The 25400-nt window shown below is 37.8% G+C and overlaps 1 protein-coding gene across 1 annotated transcript in view; it reads left to right on the forward strand.

Annotated features, from left to right (window-relative positions):
- Positions 1-25400, forward strand: part of NEK7 (NIMA related kinase 7) — a 92736-nt gene that overhangs the window by 33886 nt on the left and 33450 nt on the right. The window contains exons 5-6 of the mRNA XM_065883859.1: positions 14977-15085; positions 15946-16053. Coding sequence (XP_065739931.1) covers positions 14977-15085; positions 15946-16053 — 217 coding nt within the window. The remainder of the gene's footprint in view (positions 1-14976; positions 15086-15945; positions 16054-25400) is intronic.

Below are 25400 nucleotides of genomic sequence, written 5' to 3' on the forward strand. Positions count from 1 at the left end.
TCTTGTTCAATCTGGTTTTCTTCCTTTGCTCCTCCTACTTTACACATAAAGGTTGCTGTTCCTGGCCTAATGCCAAGGCATGCCTGGGCCTAGGACATTTACCTTGGAAGAGTACGCCTATCCTTTCACACTTGAGAAAACTAACTCAAAACCAGAGTGCCTTACAGAAGCCCTGTTATCTCCATCTTCAGCACATTCAGATTTCTTCGGTCCGTGAGGAAGGAAGAATTTGTCAGTGTGATCTTGTATTTATTGTGATGGTGAACTCAGCTCCATATTCAAACAGACTTGCCATCACTTGACATTATCAAGGAAATTTTTAATCAGCTGACCCTGTGGATCTAGTAAGATAGATTCAGAAGAACAGAACTCTGGTAACGAGTGGTAACTTACCATTATAGAATGGATAGCTATACCCTTAGTCAGGGGCTACTGATTAAAATTTGAAACTATCTATCAGGTAAAAGACTATTTAGGGAACTTTTTATAAAAATAAAATATATCAACTGATTCCTAGTAAGTTATAAGCTTTTAGAGCAACATAGTGTATACTTTGGTAGAATACTGGAGTGGTTCTTCTTGACAGGATTAGTGCTATCATTCCTCCATCCTCACCCATAGGCTTTACTGTGTAAGCCTTTAATGATCCTGTCCTTTGTTAGAGCCGCCATCAGTTTGCCTAGTCAAGATAGAAGACATTCTTGGGTCTGGTTTTCCAGATCCTCTTGGAGCTGCACTTCTGAAGGTTGAAAGTAATACTATCAAGTCTGTAGATCTCACGGTAGTCTCAGCATAATGACCATAACAGAAAGTTTGACTAGTGTTCAGAATAGAAATTTTGACTAAGCATATTCACATAAGTAGAATGTCTTCATATCCTGATTATAGTCATGTATGCCTTTTGCAGTATGATATTTTAGACCTGACCAAATACCTAATTGTACTGGGAGGGAATAATTTAATAACTTGGGAGGATCTGACCTGTGAGATCTCTCCTGCTCCTTCATCGAACAGAATTACTCTGATTATGGATTGATGCATTTCAATAGGACACATAGTTGTCGCTTTTCTCTCCATTTGACTTAGTAAGCGTAGTGTTTATTATTTTTTTAAATATAAAATATCTCTAATTACTTTTCTCAAATGGTGAAAGCCTTAACTTTCCTCCCTGCATTTCCATCTCCCAGATAAACCACTGACTTTTACGTGCATAAAACCTTTCCAACTTTATTTTGTATCTTTACACACATACACATACATACAAAAATATATACTGATTGATTATGTATTCTTTCTGAGACGCATCACAGTGTATTTAATTATTGCTTTATTATAGACAGTTGGACTGTTTTCATCGTTTAACTCTTACAGAGAAAGCTCCAGTACAAAACCTTGTGTGTTTCGATACAACAGTATCATACACACTGTACTTAATAGACAGTTACACAGATTTCTATAAATAATATTGCTGACCAATAGGGTATATGTATCACAGATACTGCCAAATTGTTCTCTCAAATAGTTATACCAATTTGTAGCCTTAAAGAAAATAACACTCTTTAATTTGTTTATTTACTGGACATTGTGTGCTGTACGCCTGGTTTATGGCTTCTTGGAACTTGTCTATGAGAGAGGCATTTAACTGACACTCATAGAAAACTGTGTAACTGGAGTTGTAATAAGTTTTGTAAAGGAGTAGGATAGATTAGAATGGTAGTCTGTAACAAGACAGCCAAATCTAGACAGACTGGGAGCTTCTGAGGGTGATAGAGGACTCTAAGCAGTGATGCTATGGCCTTGATTTAACGACTTAATCTTAATGATTGAGCTGCAGTTTCCTTAGGTATGAAATTGGGTTTATAATACCTGCCTTATAGTCTTACTATGAGGGCTAAATAATATATAGGTATTTTATTTTTGTAGGCATATGTACAGATGTGTGCACATACTTAAGTATTATAATTACATGTGCCTATCTGAATTGTGCTATCTACTCGATAGGTACTGGAACGTTCTTTATTCTGTTTAAATACTCTGGTCACCCCTTCTCCCCTCTCCTCTCACCACACTTCACAGATGGCAGCCTGCCTCCTCTTTCACAGGAGGAAGGGGACGTCATCTTCCTCCTGTGAACGGACATCATCAGTCAGGATGCCTTCACCTTCCTGTGGCTGAACCTGCTGGAGCAGCCTGGCCCTTCACTCTTCTCTCTTCCTTCTCTCCTGTCTCCGTATTCCGTGTTGGACAGAAGGGGTTGTGTGTGTTGCCACCTGGATTCTTTGTTCTTTCCCTACCCCGATTCTCAGAAACCTTAGTTATCTACTCCCCATCCTGGAGGCATCTGCTGGGTCCTTCTAACGCCACTTGAACATGCTCAGGTCACTGTTATCTTAAACACGTTCACACACACACACGTGCATTCATACACGTCCCACCTTCATGCATTCATCGATTCATCCGAGAACCGTATGTCTAGTGGGCAAGACAGAATGATAGGCGAGTGGAAATGCAGTATGTCAGACGTCAGTCAGTACAGTGGAGAAAAAGGAAATCCGGTTCAGAGGAGGGTGTTGCTGCTCTAAACGAGACGATGAAGGGAGGCCCTGCTGAGTTCAGTCCTGCCACCCCCGCCTCTGCCTGGCTTTCCCTTCCCACTGCCCGAGTTCTGTTTGTCTCCACAGTCAGACACTCACTCCTGACCTGGCTTCAAACACATCACAGGGAATGGCTCTCAAGTGACCCGTGTCATTCAATCCAGTGGCCAGGTCCGGTCCTCGTTCTGCTTGATCCTCAGCCACCTTTGCCTCTGCTTTTCCTACCCTCCTTCTTAAAAGACTCCCTCTATGGCTTGTTGAGTCCCAAAGTGCCTTGGTTTTCTTCCTGCCTCTCTGAAGACTCTGATTCTTCTTGACTGAGTCATTCTCTTCTTCCTAGTCTTTAATGAAGGAGTTTTAAAAGTTTCAGTCCTGGCTTTTTTTTGCTTTTTGCTTTTCCCTCCCTTCCCAGTTGATCTTGTTTGTGCCAGTGGATCAGTTACTCTCTAGGCTCGTGTTGATCCAGTTTCTTATCTGTAGCGTGGAGCTCTGTCTGAATCCTGAGAACATGCGATTCCCCACGTCTACACGGGGACCTGTGGTTTCCCTCATGGAGGCTGCCCCCGGCTGTCCAGGGCGCACGCTGGACCCCAGCAGTCTTCTCGGACATTCTTTCTCTCTTACCTCCCCTTCTCAGTCTGTCACCGAGTTCTGTTTACTTTCCTTCTCAGTGTCTCTCAGATTTCTCCACCCAGCTCCGTTTCCATTTCTCTCCCTGCTGAGTGAAGGACTGTCACCTCTCACCTGGAACATGAGAGCTTTTTAACTAATCTCCCAGCATCCAGGATCCACCCCTCAAATCTATTCTATTTCTCCATCAGTCTTTAAGAGAAGTGAGGAAGGAGAGAAAAACAAAGAAAGAAAAACCTCTGCTTTCAAACCTTCCTAGAGATTCCCATTGAGGTAAAGATAAAGATGTTTGACGAGACGTACAGAACCACGTGTGATCCAGAACATAGGCTCTCGGAGAGAGGAACCCTCCTCTGCGTCGTGTCCTCACGCACTCCTCGTGCTGAGGACAGAGCCCTGCACACAGTAGGTGCTCAGCAAACTCTTGCTGTAGAATCTGCCCCGCCTCCTCTCCCAGGCCCCAGCAGCAGCCTCTCAGTTCTTCTTCAGGGCAGTCGAGCATCAGCTCCCGCTGCCCCAGGTGCTGTGCCCCCCAGGCTGGCTGGGCTTATGTCTGTCTGTCCTTTGGCTCTGCTCAGACATCACTTTCTCAGGGATGGTTTTCTTTGACCTGTAGACGGCTTTATGCTCTTAATACTCCTGGCATACTCTTCTCTCAGTGCTTCGTAAGACATTCATGCATTTATTGGTGGGATTATTTTCCTGATGTCTGGATTTCCCATTTGACCTAAAGCCCTGCTGAGTACAGGGACTGTGTCTGCTTCGCTCATCAGCCTGCCTTCATTTTCCAGGGAGTACCTGGCTGATAGTAGAAACTCAATAAATGTGTGGACAGTGTATGTATAACAGTTGATTGTCTCACCTCTGTTCCACTCCTCTGTTCCAGGGGTCCATCAGTAAACATGGGTGGTGGTATGACAGGCACATGTTTCCTACTGTTTCATACTCCGGTCCCACGAGGAGTTGCTGAGATATCGAGTGGTATGTGGCATGAGAGGAGACAGTGTTCTGATACAGGAAGGGGTTTTTTTGGCCCTAAGAAATTCTAAAATTGCTTTCTAACCACTTTGATTTGTGTTATAAGCCAGTCTTTATGAAAGAGACCACATTATGGAAAAAATCATAGGAACTTCTTAATGAAGGAACATGACAGTGACTTAGTGCTTTATAAAGGACAGCAGTAGATACTTGAATTGTAAGAAATGTGATTCATTTCTTTATGGTGAGTAATATTGTAAATCATTGTTCACCACAACAATATATTTCACTGTCTCAACTCTTCAGCTTAATTGGGGTAGAAGAGGAAATATAGCTCCTGGTCTGTATTCCAGAAATGAACCTCTGGATAGCACTGCATCAAAGATTTTTACAAGTAAATAATTAATTGGTTTAGAGCAGGCTGACAAATATAATTAGGCAATTTATAGTGGAAATATTCAGTATTTCTCTAATTAGTGACAGAGGAATACCTGAGGCTGTGGTCAGATGAAATACTTCCCAGATGAGTTTTAAGATAAAAGGAAATCCAGAATTTTTCATCATATATTTCTTTATCATCAGTAATCAGAATTTTAAAGGAAAAGACTCTTACAAAAAGTAACAGTTGGATTATAGTTTATCAAGTTGTGATATATATATGCTATACATTTTCTTTATTGTATCCTAAATTGGACCCAATACATGTTCCATTTTGTAGTGTGCCTTATTAATACTATTTATGTCACTTTTCTGTTGCTAAGAAACATATTTGGTGATGGAAACTTAGTATAGAGGAGATAAGAGACTAATCTCAGAAATATATAAACTAGAGCTTTGTTTATTACACTTTGTCAGTAGCAATATTGCTAAAATATATTTAAAATTTTCATAGCCTATTTTGCCAAAATATAGTTTATTTTTTGAACTATTTATAAGTTCCTATATAATTGCCTATTAGAAAGTCAGTTTGAGACAGAAAGAAGAAAATATAAGTGCATATATTTAACATTATATTTTTTAAAGCTATACTTTACTAAAATATCAGTAAAACAAGATATAACCCAACATAAAAAGTCTCATGAAGGGAAACTCAGAAGTTTATCTGCCAAAAAATTGTCATACCACACCACACTGGCTAAGAAGGAAATAAATATTATTCTTACAGATTTCTTTTTAGTGAAATATGAAATACAAATAATTTAAATTGAACTCTGCTTTGTGCCAAGAGTTTGGCACAATTTCAAATAATTAGTTAAGGCTATCTCTTTTTTCCCCTCTAGTTTTATTGAGATACATCACTGTATAAGTTTAAGGTGTACAGCATAATGGTTTGACTTACATGTAATATATTGTGAAATGAATATCACAGTAAGTTTAGTTAGCATCCATTAGCTCGTATAGGTACAATAAAAAGAAAATGCAAAAAAAAGGGGAAAAAATGGTTTTATTCTTGTGATGGGAATGCTTAGGATTTATTCTCTTAACAACTTCCCTGTATATCAGACAGCAGTGTTGACTGTAGCCATCATGCTGTACATTGCATCACTAGTACTTACTTATCTTATAGCTGGAAGTTTGTACCTTTTGATCATCTTCCTCCAGTTCCCCCTCCCCCCTCCCCTGCACTTCTGGCAACCACAAATCTGATCTCTTTTTTCTATGAGACTGTGTGTGTGTTTGTGTGGTTTTTATTTAGATTCCATATGTAAGCAACATCATGCAGTATTTATCTTTCACTTAGCACAATGCCCTCAAGGTCCATCCATGTTTTTGCAAGTGGCAGGATATCCTCATTTTTTATGGCTGAATAATACTCCATTGTATATGTACCACAACTTCTTTATCCATGTACTGATTGATGCACACTTAGGTTGTTACCATGTCTTGGCTACTGCAAATAATGCTCCAGAAACATGGGGGTGCAGACATCGAGTTTGTTTTCATTTCCTCTGGATATATTTCCAGAAGTGGAATTGCTGGATCACATGGTTTTATTTTTAGTTTTTTATTTTTAGTTTTACTTTTTTGAGGCTCCTCCACGGCAGCTACACCAGTTTACAATCCCATCAACAGTGTACAAGCGTTCCCCTTTCTCCACATCCTGGCCAGTATTTGTTGTCTCTTGTCTTTTTTTGATGGCCATTCTAACAGGCATGAAGTGGTATCTTATTGTGGTTTTGATTTGCATTTCCATAATGACTAGTGATGTTGAGCATATTTTCATGTACCTGTTGGCCATTCATATATCTTCTTTGGAAAAATGTCTACTCAGGTCTTTTGCCTGTTTGTTAATTGGATTATTTGGGGGGTTTTTTGCTATGGAGTTGTGTGAGTTCTTTATATATTTTGGATATTAGCCCCTCATCAGATATATCGTTTGCAAATATTTTTTCCCATTCTGTAGGTTGCCTTTTCACTTTTTGATTGTTTCTTTTGCTGTGCAGAAGCTCTTTAGTTTGATGTCATCATACTTGTTTATTTTTCATTTTGTTGCTTATGTTCTAGGTGTCATATCCAAAAAAATCATTGTCAGGGAGCTTTTTCCTATGTTTTCTTCTAGGAGTTTCATGGTTTCAGGTCTCACATTTAAGTCTTTAATTCATTTCGAGTTAATTTTTGTGAGTGGTGAAAGATAAGGGTCTAGTTTTATTCTTTTATATGTGGATGTCCAATTTTCCCAGTACCATGTATTGAAGAGACTGTCTTCTCCCTATTGAGTATTCTTGGCTCCCTTGTCAAATATTAGTTGACTGTAAATCCTTGGGTTTATTTCTCAGCTCTCAATTCTTTTCCATCGATCTATGTGTCTGTTTTTATGCCAGTACTATACTGTTTTGATTACTGTAACTTTGTAATATAGTTTGAAATCAGGAAGTGTGATGCCTCCCACTTTTTCTTCTTTCTCAGGATTGCTCTGGCTGTTTGGGGTCTTTTGTGGCTCCGCATAAATTTTAGAATTGTATTGTCTACTGCTGTGAAAAATGCCATTGGAATCTTAATAGGGATTGCATTGAATCTATAGATAGCTTTTGGTAGGATTGACATTTTAATAATATTAATTCTTCTGATCATGAACATGGGATTTCTTTCCATTTTTTGTGTCTTCTTCAATTTGTTTCATCAATATCTTGTAGTTTTATGAGATCGTTCACCTCCTTGGTTAAGATATTCCTAAGTATCTTATTGTTTTAGATGCTACTGTAAATGGAATTGTTTTCTTTATTTCTTTTTCAGATAATTCACTATTACTGTATAGAAACATTACTGATTTTTATATGTTAAATTTTTATCCTGAAACTTTACTGAATTCGTTGATTAGAACTAATGGTTTTTTGGTGGAGTCTTTAGGATTTTTTACTTATAAAATCATGTCATCTTCAAGTAGAGACAATTTTACTTCTTCCTACCTGGTTATAATGCCCTTAACTTGTTTATTTTCTTGCCTGATTGCTCTGGCAGGTTCTTTCAGGGCTGTGTTGAATAAGGGTGGCAAGAGTGGCTCCCGTGTCTTGTTCCTGAGTTAGGCTACCTCTTCTTATTTGTAATATATTTAGATATAGGCTGTGTTTTTGGATTGTCAACTGTGTATTTTCTACATTGTTACCACCTGTGCGGTATTTCTTTTAAATTTTGTAGGAGCTTTAAGACTCTTCCTTTATACAGACATAATGTTGATCTTTTATACTGATTTTTTTTACTGTGTTTATAAATGCACTTTGTATTAGTTTTTAATTGCTAATTATCACAAACTTAGCTTAAAGAAACACAAATTTATTATCTCACAATTTGTGGGGGATCAGTGAGTTCACATACTGGTTTGTGGGTTCTTTGCTCAAGGTCTTAGAAACTGAAATCAAGGTGCGAGCTGGGCCTGTGATCTCATCTGAGGTTTAGAGCTTTCTTCCTTGTTCACTGATTGTTGGGAGAATTCAGTTCCTTGCGTCTGTATGATGGAAGTCCCTGCTTTCTTCCTGGCTATCAACTGGGAGCTGTCTTGGAGGCCACATGGCCCTCTCTGCTGTGGCAGTTTGTTCCCTTAAGGCCAACAGGAGAGTCTCTCTGGCTTTGAATCTCTCTGACTTCTTTGAAGGGTTTACCCGATTAGGTCAGGTTCACCCAGGATAATCATCCTGGTGATTATCTCAAAAGTAGCTGATTTAGAGCCTTAATTATGTCTGCAGAATCCTTTCTGTCACATAAGATAACCTAATATGGGGGTGATAGTTCATCACATTCACCACCCAGCTCACACTCAAGGGGAGGGGATGGTGCACCAGGACTTGAGGATTTTGAGGGGTGAGGTATGTCTGAGAATTCTGCTTACCACAAACTTTGATAAGTTAGCTAAAACATGAAGTGTTTTGGAGATAATTATTATCTTCAAATATTATAACGTGTAAATCTTGTTCGCCTTCTTGGCGTGGTTGTTTTTTTTTGCATTTGCAGACATATTCTTATCTGTTCTTATCCAAATTTAGAGGCTGTACTGGAAATAAAATCACTTAGAAGTGTCTTTTACACTCTTGACCTTTGGATCCTTGAAGCAGTAAAATCTCCCCAGCAGCACCATCTATCTTTGCTGACTCTGATTTATGGTTTAGAGGTTACAGACACTGTCCGTTTCAGCATCTGGCATAAAGTGTACAGCCCAAGCCAGACCACGGGGAGAAGTGCCAGCGATTCCAAATGCAGTCTGTTTCCTGCTGAATCTCTTGTATACGATTGCTATCTATCTTATTTCATACATGACTTTAGAATTATTCAGAAGTCTTAAGGTTACAGATTAGTGGTGCTATCTGAAAAAACTATACAGCATTGAATATTCTACACATAGGTACCTACCTGCCTACATCATGCATGTACACCTGTGTGTGTGTAACCACGTAGATTTATGTCTGTGTGGTATGTATATGTAGGTGTGTTATACAGCATTATTTTTACAGAAGCAGTGTTACTGATAAAGTATCCCTTGGGTTTTCTTTGATACCTGAGAAGTTTGGTAATAAAGTAGTATTGAACTTAGGGATTTTAATAAATTGAAAATTATGTACCATAACGGCCGTTATGTTGTCCTGTGAGCATAATGAAAAAGTGGTGTGTAAGTTTTGAACTATATTTACTTAGGAAAAAATGAGAAGATAATTTTCAGGGAACTTTTTGTTCCTTCTATTTGAAGGTAATATGGATTGAAAGCTGCCTTTATAAACCATTTACCACCACGAGCAGTAGTGCCGGTAGCTGTAGACAATTAAGTAGAGAGAAGAGGTACGGACTTCTGTCCCATTTTTCTTTGTTCAGATTTCTACTGAGAGACTTTTATTGTCTCATTATTGTTCTGCTGTCTTCCTTGTCCATTAAGAGTATTGAAATATCTTTCTAACTCTCTTACTATTGTCTGGTTTAACATAACTAGAAAGAATTCATCAGAGGCAAGTGTTGCCCTCTCTGCTTGTGACCTTCCATGTCGTCCTAAAGATGGACTTCCTGCCTTTTCATCTCACCACCTCTGTCTCTAGTCCTCTAATGCGGTAGAGACAACATCTTAAGTATTTCCAAGTATTTTCCCATGAATTTTAGGAACATGGAAGCTTCTCTTAAGAATTATCAACGTGGCAGCAATGCAGGCATCATTCCTTGTAGTAATTCTGATGCATTCATATCTTTTTCATTGATTTTTTAAAATATCCTAAGTTTCCTTGACACTGATGTATGAACATATAGAAGGCAACTTTTCGGGGGAAAAATATTGTGAATATAAGCTCCTATAAAATAGGAGCTTATTTTTCTTGTTTGCGAAATAAGGTATTTTTTTCCCCCAAGGCTTAATTACTCAGAAAAAAAATCTTATCTGTTTCACATTTTCTACCATAAGATAAAATATGTTTTCCACTTCCATTATTAACCTATATGATTTTGACTTTGGGGAATGAATGGATTACATTGATGTGCTATTAAATTATAATTAGAAACAGCTGAGTACACTTAGCAGCTTTTCTAACATTTATAGGAAAGGAAAAAGACAAGTAGAGCTTGGATGAGAAATGTTTTATCAAAGAGGATAAAATTAGATGCAGATGATAAGTATTTTTAGTGATCTCCTGACTGCCAAGCCCATACTACTTGCATCTTCTAAGCAACTTAGGATACCTAAATTTTATTCTGAGTGCCAAGGGTGAAAATATTCACACATTGCAAATTAGTATCACATACCAAAATTCTAATTGAGACATAACTATTTTATGCATTTATATAATTCCCAAAATTGGTGTATAGCAAATACTTGTACAGTTTAGTCTGTTGACACTTTCTTATGCCTTTGGAATAAAAATATTTCCATAGAAAGATAGACATATAATAAAACTCACACTTAGAACTGTCAATAACACTTTTAGAAGCATCCTGTCTTTTCCATCACCCAGTCCCTGTGCATTTGATTCTTTGAAATAACCACTGCAAAATATCATCTTATAAAAATGCATTATACTTACAGAAATGTTTGGGAACATAACATCCCTTCTGTTGGTAAATAGTTGACCTAATTACAAGGTCAGTTACCTTATAATTACTTAATTACAAAAATTTGACCTGATATCTCATGTGAAGGCCATTTATAGCATTAACTGGACCTATGGGGATCTCAGAGGTACTAGGATTGTTATTTTTGCTTTGTTTTTATCAGCTGGAGATTTAAAGGACAGGACATACTAGTAAAATTTGTTATTTTTAAGTGTGAAAATGTGCCAATCAGGCATTTATTATTTGTGTTTTATTTGTAACTGAGATACTTTAGAGGCAGCAGGTGCCACACAGATCATCTCCAAGCTCTGTTTAACATAGTGAGGACACAGAGGCCCAGCAAGGTTAAGCGGCTTCTTCAAGGTCACACAGCCATTACTGTCAAGAATCAGGTCTGTTATTAAAGGCGCATATGGATTCTGTGAGTGGCACATGAAACATCTGATGACACTCCCAAGCAGGAAATAGTTCCTCATAGTGAACATAAATTACTTACTTCCTCTTGTGAGGTACTTGGAAGAGATGGAAAACAGCTGATGCCTGCAATGCCAGTTCTCATATAACTTCATTATTTCTTGTTATTTAATTACCATTTCTCCTAATTTTCTTCAAGAATGACTTGCCTGACAGGATTGTTATTTGTTGTTTTTTTGGTTTTGTTTTTAACTACAGCAGTATGTTGTTTCCAAAGGATGCTTGGTATATGGTTCCCAGGACCCGCACACAATCGTGGGTCCCCTTGTTGACAAATGACTAGGAATTTCTAGGTGGCAGAACAGAGCATTACACTCAGTGCAGGGCCCTGCATGAATGTATGGGCCGCACACCTGTGAAGCTGGCACTCTGGTTCTGGGTGTTTTGTCTGAAACTTCCTTGTTAAAAATTAATATACCAAACTACGGGCTTAAATATTTTGATACACTATAGAGATTAACTTTTTTTTTTGATCCAACAAGATAATTTTCTGTTCTTTCTCTGTTGATGAGTTTATGCTGGGTAATACTGTTAAATTTTTTTCCCAAGATTTCCTGAGGAGGAATGCTAGAGTTATAAAACTTAGAAATAAATGTATGTGCTGTTTGGAGTAGTGGTGTCTAGATTCAGGAACCCAGTGACCCCAAAACTGATACTTGATAAGCAGTGCCCACTATGTAATTTGGTCTAGGGCATTTAATTTGTAGGAGGATGTTTGACAATTTAAAAAAAAGATGTGACTATTTTCCAAAAATCTTTGAATGGAAGCAGCTTGCATCAGCTAGCCTCTTTTATATTAATACACATCATTCAGTGACATTGCACATGTTTTACCAGGGATGCTGAATTTCACCTAAGTGAGATGCTGGTAATCTTTTTACACATAAATGAGAATATAATATAACCTGATGTTTGTATATGCATTTTACATGTACCCTGGCTGCCTTTTTTGTTACATCTTTTCTTTTGATGTGAATAATGTTCAGTGTATATTTGAATAATGTTGATGGAGATAGAAAAATATGCTTTTAAAGTAAACAATATTTGAAGCTTTGCATAGGAAAAAGATGAACGTACCTTTGAAAAAAAGACTAAATAATAATTCTGTCCAAGTGGTTAGGTATACCTGAGTGCTAATTTCTGTCTTTTCATGACTTTTTAGATATTTTATTTTCAGATATAAAAAGTTAAAATTCTATTTTATAACATAAATATAGTAAAAATGACATATCCTGTAAGTTTTTTCACAGAAATCTTTATTACTACTAATGTTTAAAAATTATTTATTGCTTTATTAAAAACTTACCACATGACAAATAAATGTACATTTTTTATTTCTGTGTATTGGTATTAGATTTTTTCCAAATCTAGAGCTGAATATTTATGTGGGACTGTCTTTTTTCAAAAGATAGGATTTTTGAACAGTAATGCTATTTAACTGGATAATTAACTTTTAAAAGATATGTATATATTAGAATAAGTTAAGAAAAGGTTGTTCTTTTTTTTAATACATTGGCATTTTTTAAGTTCCTCCTTTGTAGTGCTAATATAAATTTTACCAGTAGTAAAAAGAATTCAAATTTGTATTGCCTTTTTTCTGTTCATCCTCTTTTTAAGAGATAGCCAACAGTGCCACCATCAGAACAGACAGCCTTTTCTCATCATAAGTATTAGTTTCCTCAAAAAAAAAAAAAAAAAAAAAAAATCTACACTGAAGGATGGTTGAAAAGCTGCATGTGTTTAAACAGACACATAAAAAATATTGGGAGATAACCAATGATGTAATGAAACTGCTTTTGATTTATTTTACGATCCAGTCAAATTCCTAAAATTATTCTTCAGAAACATGTTAGTAATTTAGATAGTTACATTTGGCCAAGTCATTCCGTCTCGGTAGCGTTATATTGATGCCAGTTTATTGTTATCACCTTTAGTTTGTTATTGAAAGAAACGATCCTAAACAAGAATATGAAAACAGACTATCTTGGCCTGGTTACATCTTCCATTTTGAGGGCAATTTTTCATTCTGCCCTTTCCTTTATATATGATTTATTTTTTAAAAATGGAACTTTAAAGGTAAATTGTCAAGTTAATTATAATTATGGTGGTTTCAGAATCTATATTAAAGCATAAGATTCTTCTTTCATGGTCTGATACTTACATGATACGGTATATTTATTTTTGAATGAAAAGAAACCTGGTCCCCATCTTCCTGTTGACATCAAACAGTCTTCTGATATGCTAATCCAGAGTGAGGGAAAGCACATAGACTGGCTTTATTTGGAGTCATTCCAAATCTGAAAGAATATTATGTGTATAGAACTGATTTTGCAGCATTGCCCCCATAGAATGAAAACCGATGCTGACACAGTCTGCAATTAATAAGACTTAACGTTGAAACATGATATGGGAGGTTTTCACCACTTTAGTATTAACCCTGATTTGCTTTTTAATATCCTGGTCATCTAATTGTTTTTTGTTTTGCTACTGATGTAATAGCTATTGAAATTGCTAATAAGTTCATTCCTATAGTATGTGTTCCAATAAAGATTAACCTAAAGTGATTCGCTTTTCCTTAAAGACTTATCCTTTGGTGTATTGAGTGCATATGAGGCAGTAAATATAATCCTTTGCTAAATATGAAGTAGGGATACAGGCAGATTTGTTTCCCTGTATTGTTTTTCCTTTCAGCCTGCCCTCAACTGGTCACAGGGGTAGGAACTGACACAGCTCATTATTTTGGAATCATCTGAAGTACCATTCTCCATATTCAATAACAAAAGAAATCAAATTAGTTGAACTTTCAAAAATGTCAAGTCACCAGATAAAGTGCATTAAAGCACGTATTTAAATGTTGATGTCTATTAATAAATGTATATCTTAAAAAGATAAAATTGTCTGAAAATTTGTCTAAATGAAATACTTCTTCATGTTGGTCATTTATAGATTTTGCTAAGTAGAAAACCAATTACACTTTTGTTCTTGAAAAATAATTTTTATGTGAAGAATCTTTATAAATCTTATGAAGCTACGAACTGTGTTCTTGAATCAGCATATTATTAGTATATTCTTCTAACAAAGGTAATGTAGAAAAATGGGCATGAATATGTACCTTTGGTTTTGCAGTTATTTAGTTATTGCCCTCTTACGTGTGATGGCCCACTCCTTCCAAGCTAGCATATTTACACTCAGCTTTTTTTGCCCTGGTCTTCCTGTAATGTTTTGGTCCCATATTTAGTTTCATTCGTTCAAAGCAAAGTGCAAGTTTGACTTGGAGTATGCAGTGGAAATATTCATGAAAACTTTTCACATAAATCCCTTTTATTTATTTAAGTTTTAATAAATTAAGTGATATTTCAAATCACCAAGGATGGTTCAATATTTAAAGGAATTCTACTTCACTACCTTCTGTCAAGAGAAGGACTGTCTTGTAATGAACATAATCACCTCCATGTCTCTAGACTCTTTTATTCCGGCTATTCTTAAAATAAAATCTGACATCCTCCTTTTAGGATAAGAAATTACTTTATGTGGATGTTAATTTTTTGAAATAGATGGACACCACAAAGACGTAGCATGATATGGCTTGTGCTGACCTTAGATACAATAGGGAGACATTTAAGCCATTGTGTCCGGTAAAAATCTTGGTATCCTTTCACTATGGAGAATCATGTTTTTTAGCTGGTAATAGGTAGATAAAAGTAGGTGTTTTTCTGACTGAAGTCAGAATCTAGTCTGAAGATAATTTCTGTTTTTAAAATCTTATCTAAAATTTTTTAAACAGCATTTTAAGAAACAAAAGAGGCTAATTCCTGAAAGGACTGTTTGGAAGTACTTCGTGCAGCTGTGCAGTGCACTGGAGCACATGCATTCTCGACGAGTCATGCACCGGGGTGAGTTCAGTCATGAGTAACTTTTAGTGTTGGTGTCAACGATGCACAGTATCAGGCTTTCCCAGGTAATTTATTTCCAAGTTTTGATTTTACTAGAATGATAAGCCTTTAAGTGAAGACTACTTGGTTTTTTTTTTAAATAAGAAGTAGTTATTTTTCTGTTTGACTTTTTTTTTTTTTTTTACTGATTATGTTGGTAAAAGAAAAAAAATTAGATGCAGGAAAGCAGTTGAACATGCATAAGGAAAAGTTTTTTTTTTGTTGTTTTTTTAATGAACTATACATTACAGCTATTTAGATTTTTAATGTTCAGCATTCACTGTTAATATAGTTATCAGTCAAATGGTTGGGTGGAATGTATGAAGGTTACATCACTAAGGCATTAATCCCTTGATTTGGGGGTTTGAACAATTTCAGTACAATTTACTTAAGCAATTAAAATTTCTGAGGTCATCTAAGTAAATAATTACCTGTGTCAGAGTTATGATTTTATATTTTGTGTAAACATGTCAATAAATTGCTCTTTAGTGGGATATTCTATTTGAAATTGATACAAGAAGGGCACAGATTTATTTTGTGCTTTGAATGTCACAGAAGTTTATTTGAAAATGGAAAACAAAATACATTTTAAATGAAAATGAATAGTGATCATCCTGCATTGATGATTATCTGTCTGTCATGGGACTGAGACTCAGAAATATTAGGCTATATGAAAATTACTCAAAATAATTGGTTAAAAATTCAAACTGACTTTCATTTTTGAGATATATTTAAAATTCAACAATGAGAAGTGTTTTTTAATCCCTTGAATATACCTAAACTGACATCATCTTTCACCTGATCCCTTCATTTATTCACAGATATAAAACCAGCTAATGTGTTCATTACAGCCACTGGGGTCGTCAAACTTGGAGATCTTGGGCTTGGTCGGTTTTTTAGCTCCAAAACCACAGCTGCACATTCTTTAGGTAAGAGACACAGTATAATTTCATTCGGTTATCTACCCCCCTTCCCCCCACCCCGCCCATATGGTTAAAAATGTAAGGGATGTACAGATTACATGCTAGCTTTTATAGTCTAAATAAAACTATTTTAAAAATCATCAGGTCCTGAGCTGAAACCTGTCAGGTATAATGTGTCCATTCATGTGACAGTTGGATACTTGCGTTAGTTTGACCCTCAGGCAGGCATTTAGTAAAAGAAAATGCCAATGAACAAATCTAGTTTTAACCATTGCCATGGATCCTTCCTTTTCTTTTACATTAATAATATTAATATGAAGAATAAACCATATCTTGAAAAAGGACCTCACCTGACCATTTAAAAATACTACAGTTGTTTGTAAATGTTTATTTATTAAAGTAACATACATGGTTGTGATTGCTGTAGAGGGGGGACCTAGAGATGATCTGTGGCTAAGGAGGAAGATATTCCAAGTTATAAAGTAGAAGATGCTTGTAATTTATTCATTCTAGAGCTGATCATATACGAGTGTCCTTTGTACCTAAAATAGAACTGAATGTAGCTATTACAACATTATATTAATGGAAAGAAGGTTGTCCAGTTTAGAAACAATAATTACTAGGAAGAAATAATTTTTAAATTGAATAACTTAAAGGGAGTGATAGAGCTTCTCCTGAGACTCTTCAAATCATATTGTCCCCTTGTAATATGACTTTATCAAAATGGTAACAGCCAAAATAAAACAAGGATTAAGATAAAAATAAGTTGGCTTTAATTTAATGATGCCCCATCTTTGGTGAAAGATGAAATCATTGAAAACAATTGATTTTTTTGGATAAAATTATTGTTTTTAAATGAGAAATAAAACAATTTTAAATGGCTTGATGAGGAATAAGTGAGTTACACTAAATAATGATGTTGTGAAACGAGCATCTGAATTAGTTGACTGGACATTTTTAAATGGCTTTGACATAAAGGTCCTGTGTGGCCTTGAACCTGTCATTTAATTCTTCTGTATATAGGATAGTGTGTGGCACATAAGTAGGCACCTGATCAGTATTTGCTGAATGACAAGATATTGGGTCCTAGATTAAGAAGTGGTGGGAAGATAATACTTTACCCTTTACACAGAGTTTCAGTTTTGTCCAGTACTTTAAGAAAATAAAATTTCAACTGATGCCGAGTAACAATGTTTTAGTTTTCTCTTTCACTTTACATTTATTCTTGCAGAACATTACAATTTTTTCAGGATAGGAAAATTTGATATGAAGTTCCATAAGAAATGCATAAATTTGCAGAGCACTTTAATAAAGTTTTATTTGGAAGTTCCAACTCTGACAATGCAAATAGTAGAGGATTTCTGTGAAGAAAACTTTAGATTGTTCCAAGCCAGTGCCACTGATCGTTAGGGAAGATAACGTGTTCACTGTTACTCATCTGAACGGAATATCCTAACAGCACTCTGTTGTTAATCTACTTAGAAACGCTAGGTTACAGTTACACATGCACACACATACATGCACACAGGCACAACTGCACGTATCCATGCTCCTGCACACATATATGTATTGTGTAATTGCTGCTTTGCAGGCTGTCGCTCTGAGCATGCCGTAGTTGCCTGACCCTAAGTATCCAGCATACTGTGTGAAAACCAAATCTTAACAGTTTAGGAAATGGGCTTCTTTAGCTTGCCTGTCACTGCCTCTTACAAAAGTCCTCAGTGGGGTTTACAAACGTGTATGCATGTCTTAGATTTAGGTGATGTGTTATTATATGATATAGAGGGTAAAAATTTAATAGATTTAATAATTCATTAAGAATTTCTAACATCAGTTTTTATCTAAATCAATTCACTTAGGATCATGTAGTTTGTGTGTGTGTGTGTGTGTGTGTGTGTGTATGGACACACACACATATAAATGGGGATGCCCATAATTATAAAACATTCTGAGACACACCTGAAGTACAGACAGTGAGGAAGTAGCAGTAAGACTGGTTTGTTTGATGAATGAATCAATAGAAAAATAATTTGTTTCACAAGTATTTTTGTTTTCCATGTTATTTGGAGAAAAATATTCTTAACATAAGAAAACATGCTTTATTCCTGCCGATCTTCTCTGTGAAGTAAAGATTTTGATGGTTTGAAACTGAAGTTCACTAAGCAAAGTACGTTGAACATCAAGAATTAAAGTTTGAACTCTAGCCTACCATGGTATTTGGACCCAATAAAAATCCTATGTAGGAGGATCAGGAAAACTCTTTGCTAACAAAGAATATGTATAAAATAACAAGGACAGAAATTGTGACATAGATTTGTTTGTTGACAAGTTGACCCTAATTTTTGCTTTTAAAGAATTATTGCCCTCCTGTGTTACTGACATATATTTTTATTTTTAAGAGCAAATTTAAAAGATTGCTTTTAAAATAAACAATAAGGATATATAGTACAGCATAGGGAAATTTAGCCATTATTTTGTAATAACTTTAAATGGAGTATAATCTGTAAAAATATTGAAACACTGTATTGTACACTGGAAATTTATAATATATAAATTATAATATAATAAAAAATAGAAGATTGCTTTTATTTTTCCAAAAAGTACTTGGAAATGTGGCCACCTATACAAATTTATTTTGCTCACAGAAAATATGATAAACTGTATGTTTTACAGTATGTTGATTTTTTTTCTGACTTTGCTGAGGATTAAATCTGTAGGGCATGATTTATTTATTCACAGTGCAGGTTTAAATATTAGTGAAACTACAAATGAATGAGACCTGTATATCGTTCATAAAGGAAAATCCGAATAAGATTACTTTGAATGAAGTCTGTTCTGATGCCAAATTTTGTTTAATTTTGTAAAGGAGATTTTTTTCAGGAATTTAATTCAAAAAGGCAAAAATACCTAGGATTTTAGAAATATCTTGTTGTAGTAACAGATTTATACTTTGTTTATTTCAAAATACATTTTTTTCAAAAATCAAAGATTTTTCACTTATTTTTATTCAATCATTAGTAAGGAACACACTTCCAAATTTTTTGTATTTAACAATCCTTAAGAGATTGTCAAGTCCTTGAATTTTTCAGTTGTCTCTTCAGTTTCTCTCTCTTTTTTTTTTTTTTGCGGTATGCAGGCCTCTCACTGTTGTGGCCTCTCCCGTTGCGGAGCACAGGCTCCGAACACGCAGGCTCAGCGGCCATGGCTCACGGGCCCAGCCGCTCCGTGGCATGTGGGATCTTCCCGGACCGGGGCACGAACCCGTGTCCCCTGCATCGGCAGGCGGACTCTCAACCACTGCGCCACCAGGGAAGCCCTCTATCTCTTATTTGTATCATTTAATTACATGGTAACATATCGACATGCAATAAAATCTCTGGTTCGCTCACATTTTCTGTAGGAAATGAAGTTGCGTAGGTGGCCATGTTTCCAGTCAGTTTTCACAACCAGTTTTTTAACTAAGGAGTATGTCAACATAGAATAATAATAATTCCTTATATTCAGGGTTAAAATTACAGATACTAAATCTGATGTTGCTGGATGTTCAGACCATGTTCAGTTCTTCAAAACTGAAAAAAAAAAAAAATCTCAGAGGCCTTTAGTGTTTCTTCTGCTTCCACCACACACAGTGTCTCCCAGTCTCTCCACTTTCTGTCCTGTCCTCCTTAATCCACAACAACTTCATGTTTGGACTAGGAAAGTATCCTCCCTTGTTTGTAATATTCCTTCCCCAAAGACATTATCTGATCATGTTACTTCCTCCAAATCTTTGACCGTTCCCTGTGGCCTAAAGAATATCGTGAGAAGTCCTTGGCTTCATGTTTGGGGTCCTCTAGGTCGGTGTCCGCTGGCCCACTCCTGTCTTTGGCTACCCACCTACCTCATGATGTCCGCCGTGCTTTTCCTCTTGCCTTGTTCTGAACGTGAGACAGAACAGAGGACACCTGGATTTACCTGCCCATTCTTCTGTAGGACCCTGAACAAGCCCTTCATTCACTTTTCCCAGGTTCAGTTTCCTGGTTTCTAAAAATGGAAATGTGGGTAATAACCATCCTATGTCAAGCAACCCCTAACCTAATGATAAAATGAATGCAAACATGTTTTCTGAACACTGCAAGTTGCTGTATGAACGTGAAGTTGCTTATGTAACATGACAGTGGTGTGGGGAGAAGAGGAGAGGGAAGTCACGTGAAATTTATTTATTCTGTTGAAATACCTGAACTGATTCATTCAAAGACACAGGTGCTAAATCAACTAAAATTGATTTCCCAACTCATTAATGGGTGATAACCTGCAACTGGGAAAACACTAGTCTGTGTTTACAGTATTTTCATGCTGTTCCATTTACTTAAAGACAGATTCCCATTTTTCTGCCTTCTCCTTGTAGACCTTCTGCTGTCCTGCTCTCTGGCCAGTTTGGTTGGTCAGACGTAGTGCAGTCATTTACAGAGTTGCCTGTGCTCCTGGAGGTGGGGAGTAATGTGCCTGATTGTCCCGTACAGTTTGCAGCCGTTCAGCTCCCTGAGGTCCGCGCAGGAGGACGTGAGCCATGGATGCAAACTGTTCCCCTTCTAGAGCCCAAGAGACTGAGGCATAGGAGGCGAACGGGCCTTGCACCTGGAAACCAGTGAGGCGAGCTTCCCCAGTCTGCGGTCCCTCTCCCAGCCGGCACTGTATGTTTTTGCTGTATCCGGACCTTGTGGCATTTTCCCTGACTCTGCCACTGTTTTCTGACTTGTTGTTACTTCCCTCCATCGGGGTTACCTTATCCCGCTGTGCACATAGCTGAGGGGCCTGCAGGTGAAAGTGCAATTTGCCCCCATCCTGCACTTGACTGTTCTGCATGCCCAAGACTCAGAAGTAAACGGGACGGAAGTCTTTCTTACAACCATTCTGTCTACCAGCAACTGGGGCTGATGTTTCTAAGGAAGCGGCTCTTCCAGACTGAAAACTAAAACTTCAAAACCTGTGAAGTAGGAACATGGCAGTCAAGGTGTAATTTTTCTCATGTCACCTTGGATTATTTAAAAATAATCCAAATATATGATTGTTAGTCAAACCATATCAAACTGCCCTAATTTCCTGTGATAATGACCCAGAGGAATCGTCCACGGCTACTAAATATCAAAAGCAAACGTAGCAGTGAATATGCGCACAGCATTTATTATTTGCAGGCACTTTTAAAGCACATTTTCTCCTCTGTGCCTTCATGTTGTGTGGGGCTAGGGTGGGGATTACCGAGCTCTCTGTGTTTAATACTGAACCTGACCCCCACACACACCATCCCTACGGTTCCTGATCCTTTATCCTATTTTCATTTTTCTGTTTTTCCGGTAGGACTTTGTATCTTCGAATATGCTGTGTTACTCACTTATTACGCTTAGTGCTTTCTGTCTTTCTGCCTCAGCCATGTGGAAGCTTCATGAGGACCCGGTTCTTCATGTTTTTGGTTCTCTGATGTATCTCAGATGTGTAGGAGAGGGCATTGCACATAGTAGATGCTCAGTGCATACTGATCAAATGAATTAGAGACAGGCTACACATCAAAGGAGGGATTTAACTAAATATATCAGTAAGTGTAGGTTAGATTATGCCGCAGGAAGAAACAATAACAGCATTTAGTTACTTAGCACTGAAGCGTATTATTTCTCTGGTCACCCGGAGTCAGCTGTGGGTCCCCGTGTGGGTCCCGGTGGCCGCCCTCCCTCCAGGTGGTCACTTGGCATTCCAGGGGGCTTCAGCCTTGTGTGATCTTCGTGAGACGAAGAGATCCTGGAGAATCACTTACTGGCTCTTAGTTAAGTCTTTCTACTTGAGTGTAACACATTAATTCCCATTCGTATTTTATTGGCTACAACAAGTCTCATGGCCACATCCATCTTAAAGGAGTGGATGAATAATTCTCGCAGGTGTTCAGGAAGAGGAGAACCGAAAACAGTGAAGGTGAACGCTGTCCCCCTTCATTGTCCATGAGATGAAGGAAACATACCTCGTTCATTTGTTTATGTGGTTTGCACTCCTTCTCTCCTTGTTTATTTTTGTGACATACTTGTAGCTATTGCACCTGAAGGGTAATTAGCTCTCTTGATGGGATTGTGTGCCCCGGGGTGGCGGGGGGGAGGAGGAAGAGGGAGCCATGGATAGCCTTAGGGAGTGTCCATCATTCTGAATTAGGAGATTCTGAGCAGAGAGATTATTTTTAAATCCAGAATGATTCATGAGGTGTGCTAGAGTATTGGTCCTTGGTGAGTTTTCTCTTGATCAGTAAATCTGTAATTTTCCCTCCTGGATGTACTTGTGATAGGGACCTTATTTTGGCCAATTTAAAACATTTATAATAATAATTATTACTCACCAAACTTCAAACACCAGCTGTGGACTGAGTGCTGTGTAGCACATGAACTGCTTTCTCTTCTGCATCTCTAATTCAAATCTTTAAAGTGGCTGTGATTACCTGGTTTAGGGTCCTTATCAGTTAGTGAACAACCAGAGCTCTTTTAAATGATAAAAGATCACCATTTTATTATTTTATTCTTCTTATGGTAAATGTATTGGCTTCTACCCCCCTCCAAAAAAAAACCCTCAAAGAATGTACCTCATCCCATCCCCAGACTGTCCAGTGAACTCGTAGAGGTCGAGGATGCTTTAGACCACAAGCATTTCCTGTGGGGTTCTTGGCCTGTGGCTGGCTCGGCACATGGAATTGGCCCACGTGACGCGTGAATGAATCGTCAGTGCATTTGTATTTCTTTCCTATTGGTGCCGTAACAAATTCCCACAAATGCAGTGGCTTAAAACAACAGATTTATTATTTTTGCAGTTCTGTAGGTCAGAATTCCAACATGGCTCTCACCCGGCTAACATCAGGGTGCCTGCAGAATTGCATTTTTTTCTGGAGCTTCGAGGGGTGACTTATCCGGGTTGTTGGCAGAATCCAGGTCTTCGGTGTTGCCAGACCCAGGCCCCTTTTTCCTTCCTGTGTCCTCCCGAGGCTGCCTCACCTTCTGCAGCTGCCCTCATTGGCTTCTCCCTCCTTCCTCCATCTTCAAGTCCCGCAGTGGCAGGTGGAGACCCTCTCACACTTGGAATCTCCCCTGCCCCTGCCCTTGCAAATGTCACGGACAGGCCAGGGTAGTCTCCCTAGCTTCAGGTCCCTTTGCCGTGTGATGTGACGTTCGCGGCGTAACACCAGGTGCCAAAGTGCTGCCCGCCTCCCCGGATTAGTCGGCCTGACGGCTGGAGAGTCTTTGGTGTCCTCCTCTAAAGCCCGGTAAGGTGACGTGGTTTAAAAGTCAGAGGTTTTAATGGAAGTTCACAGTACTGAAATTAAGCACTTTCTTTTTTAGACAGATGTCTTAACGTTAAAATTTCCCATTTTTAATTATAGACTTTCATCAGTGATATGTGTTTACTTTTCAAGGGAGAAAATACCACACTTGCATTCATGTAAGTTTTGCAGGCAAGTCCTTTTCTATCATTACTATTAGTTTATTAACAGTTCTTTTTTTTTTTTTTAATTATTTACAAAAGCTTGTTTAATCCTCAAGGGTCGTCTCTCCTTTGTGCCAGTCTTGCTTTTGAGTGCCTTGCCTCCTCATGGACAGAAATAGAAAGCAATTTTAACAAAACTTAATTAGAAAAATTAAACTGCCATAAGATATAACCACATTATGTACACCAAAGGTATATGTAAGTAATTAAGGGTAGTTATCTGCTATTCAAGCAAATCTATTTGCATCAAAGTTGCATTTATTATTTACAATGAAGTGTTTCCTGATGGCTTGCTCTAGTGAAAAGGAGAAAAAAAAAAAACAAAAAACGGCTTAATCATGTTCTAATATGGCATTTTACTTGCTTTCTTAATGTCTCCCGGAAGAGCAAAGATAGTTTCCTTTTTGCATGTACGTGTGTGATTTAGTTATTATATATGCTTGTTGTACCTCCTGAGGATGGAATAGATTTTTACAAAGAGCTGGCTAGGGGGCTCTGATACTGGTCCTTGTGCTGGACAAATACTTGAAACCTCTTGGGGGGAAATTGTGTTGTGGTTGTCGTTGTTGTTTGCGTTACAAGGTTGCTTGAACTCCTCTTTCCCTTTCAAAATGAGACAATGGTTCTCTGATTTTGTAATGTTGCCAGCTGAGTAAACGCATGGCCGTCCTTCCACCAGCATCAGAATTTTCACACTGGGGTCTCTTGAGTGTACAATTCATGCTCCCCACACTATTTCCAAGTGTGATATATCCTCTGATTACAACTCGGAAAATTAGTGTTCTTGAACCAGGCATTAAAGCAGTTTCATTTTTGGTGCCAAGTGCCACCTGTGGTCACGTGCTTGTCCTTCCCACACCTTCCCTAGCACCTCTCTGTGGGTCTTTCCTTGGTGTGTACCCCATCATAGTTCAGCGTGGTTTGGAGCCTTAAAGGCAGCATATGCCTGGTCAGTATTAAAGACTACTTTCACTGATTTATTTTTAACTTGCAGTCCTTTCTTGACTTAAATAATCAGGCTGGGAAGAAGCTGTTATCTAATTGTAAACTGTGCATGTTTAACCTCTCAGCTACCATAAAAAGTATCTATTTGAAGCAGAGTAGCTGCAGAGAAGCACTGAACCCTGACCCTCCTCACTCCTGGCCTTTGGTGTGTACATGCTGAGACTTGTAGAAGAGTTCTCTGCTGATTAATTTGGAAAGATACAGACTTTTTTTTCCCAGTCTTATTTCACAGTCGTCAATTTTAATGAAATAACTGTTTAAATGCAAGGGACAGAATGACCTGGCTTGAATTCTACATCCACACCTTACTAGCTTTGTGATCTTTGGCAAATTACCTGACTTCCTTTTGCGTCCTCTCTACAACAAGAATAATAGTAGTAACATCTCATTAAACTACCTCTTGGGGACTCCCCTGATGGCGCAGTGGTTAAGAATACACCTGCCAATGCAGGGGACACGGGTTCGAGCCCTGGTCCGGGAAGATCCCACATGCCGCGGAGCAGCTAAGCCCGTGCGCCGCAACTACCGAGCCTGCACTGTAGAGCCCGCGAGCCACAACTACTGAGCCCTCGTGCCACAACTACTGAAGCCCGTGTGCCTAGAGCCTGTGCTCCGCAACAAGAGAAGCCACCGCAATGAGAAGCCCGTGCACCGCTGCGAAGAGTAGCCCCCGCACACCGCAACTAGAGAAAGCCCGTGCGCAGCAACGGAGACCCAATGCGGCCAAAAATAAAATAAATAAAGTAAAATAATTCATAAACTACCTCATAATAGCCCCCATTTCACTAGCCAGTGAGCCCCATGAAGACAAGGATTCAGCCTGTTTACTTCACAGTCGTCAATTTTAATGAAATAAC

This window comes from Phocoena phocoena, chromosome 1, assembly GCF_963924675.1.
Source record: "Phocoena phocoena chromosome 1, mPhoPho1.1, whole genome shotgun sequence".
NCBI classification, from domain to species: Eukaryota; Metazoa; Chordata; class Mammalia; order Artiodactyla; family Phocoenidae; genus Phocoena; species Phocoena phocoena.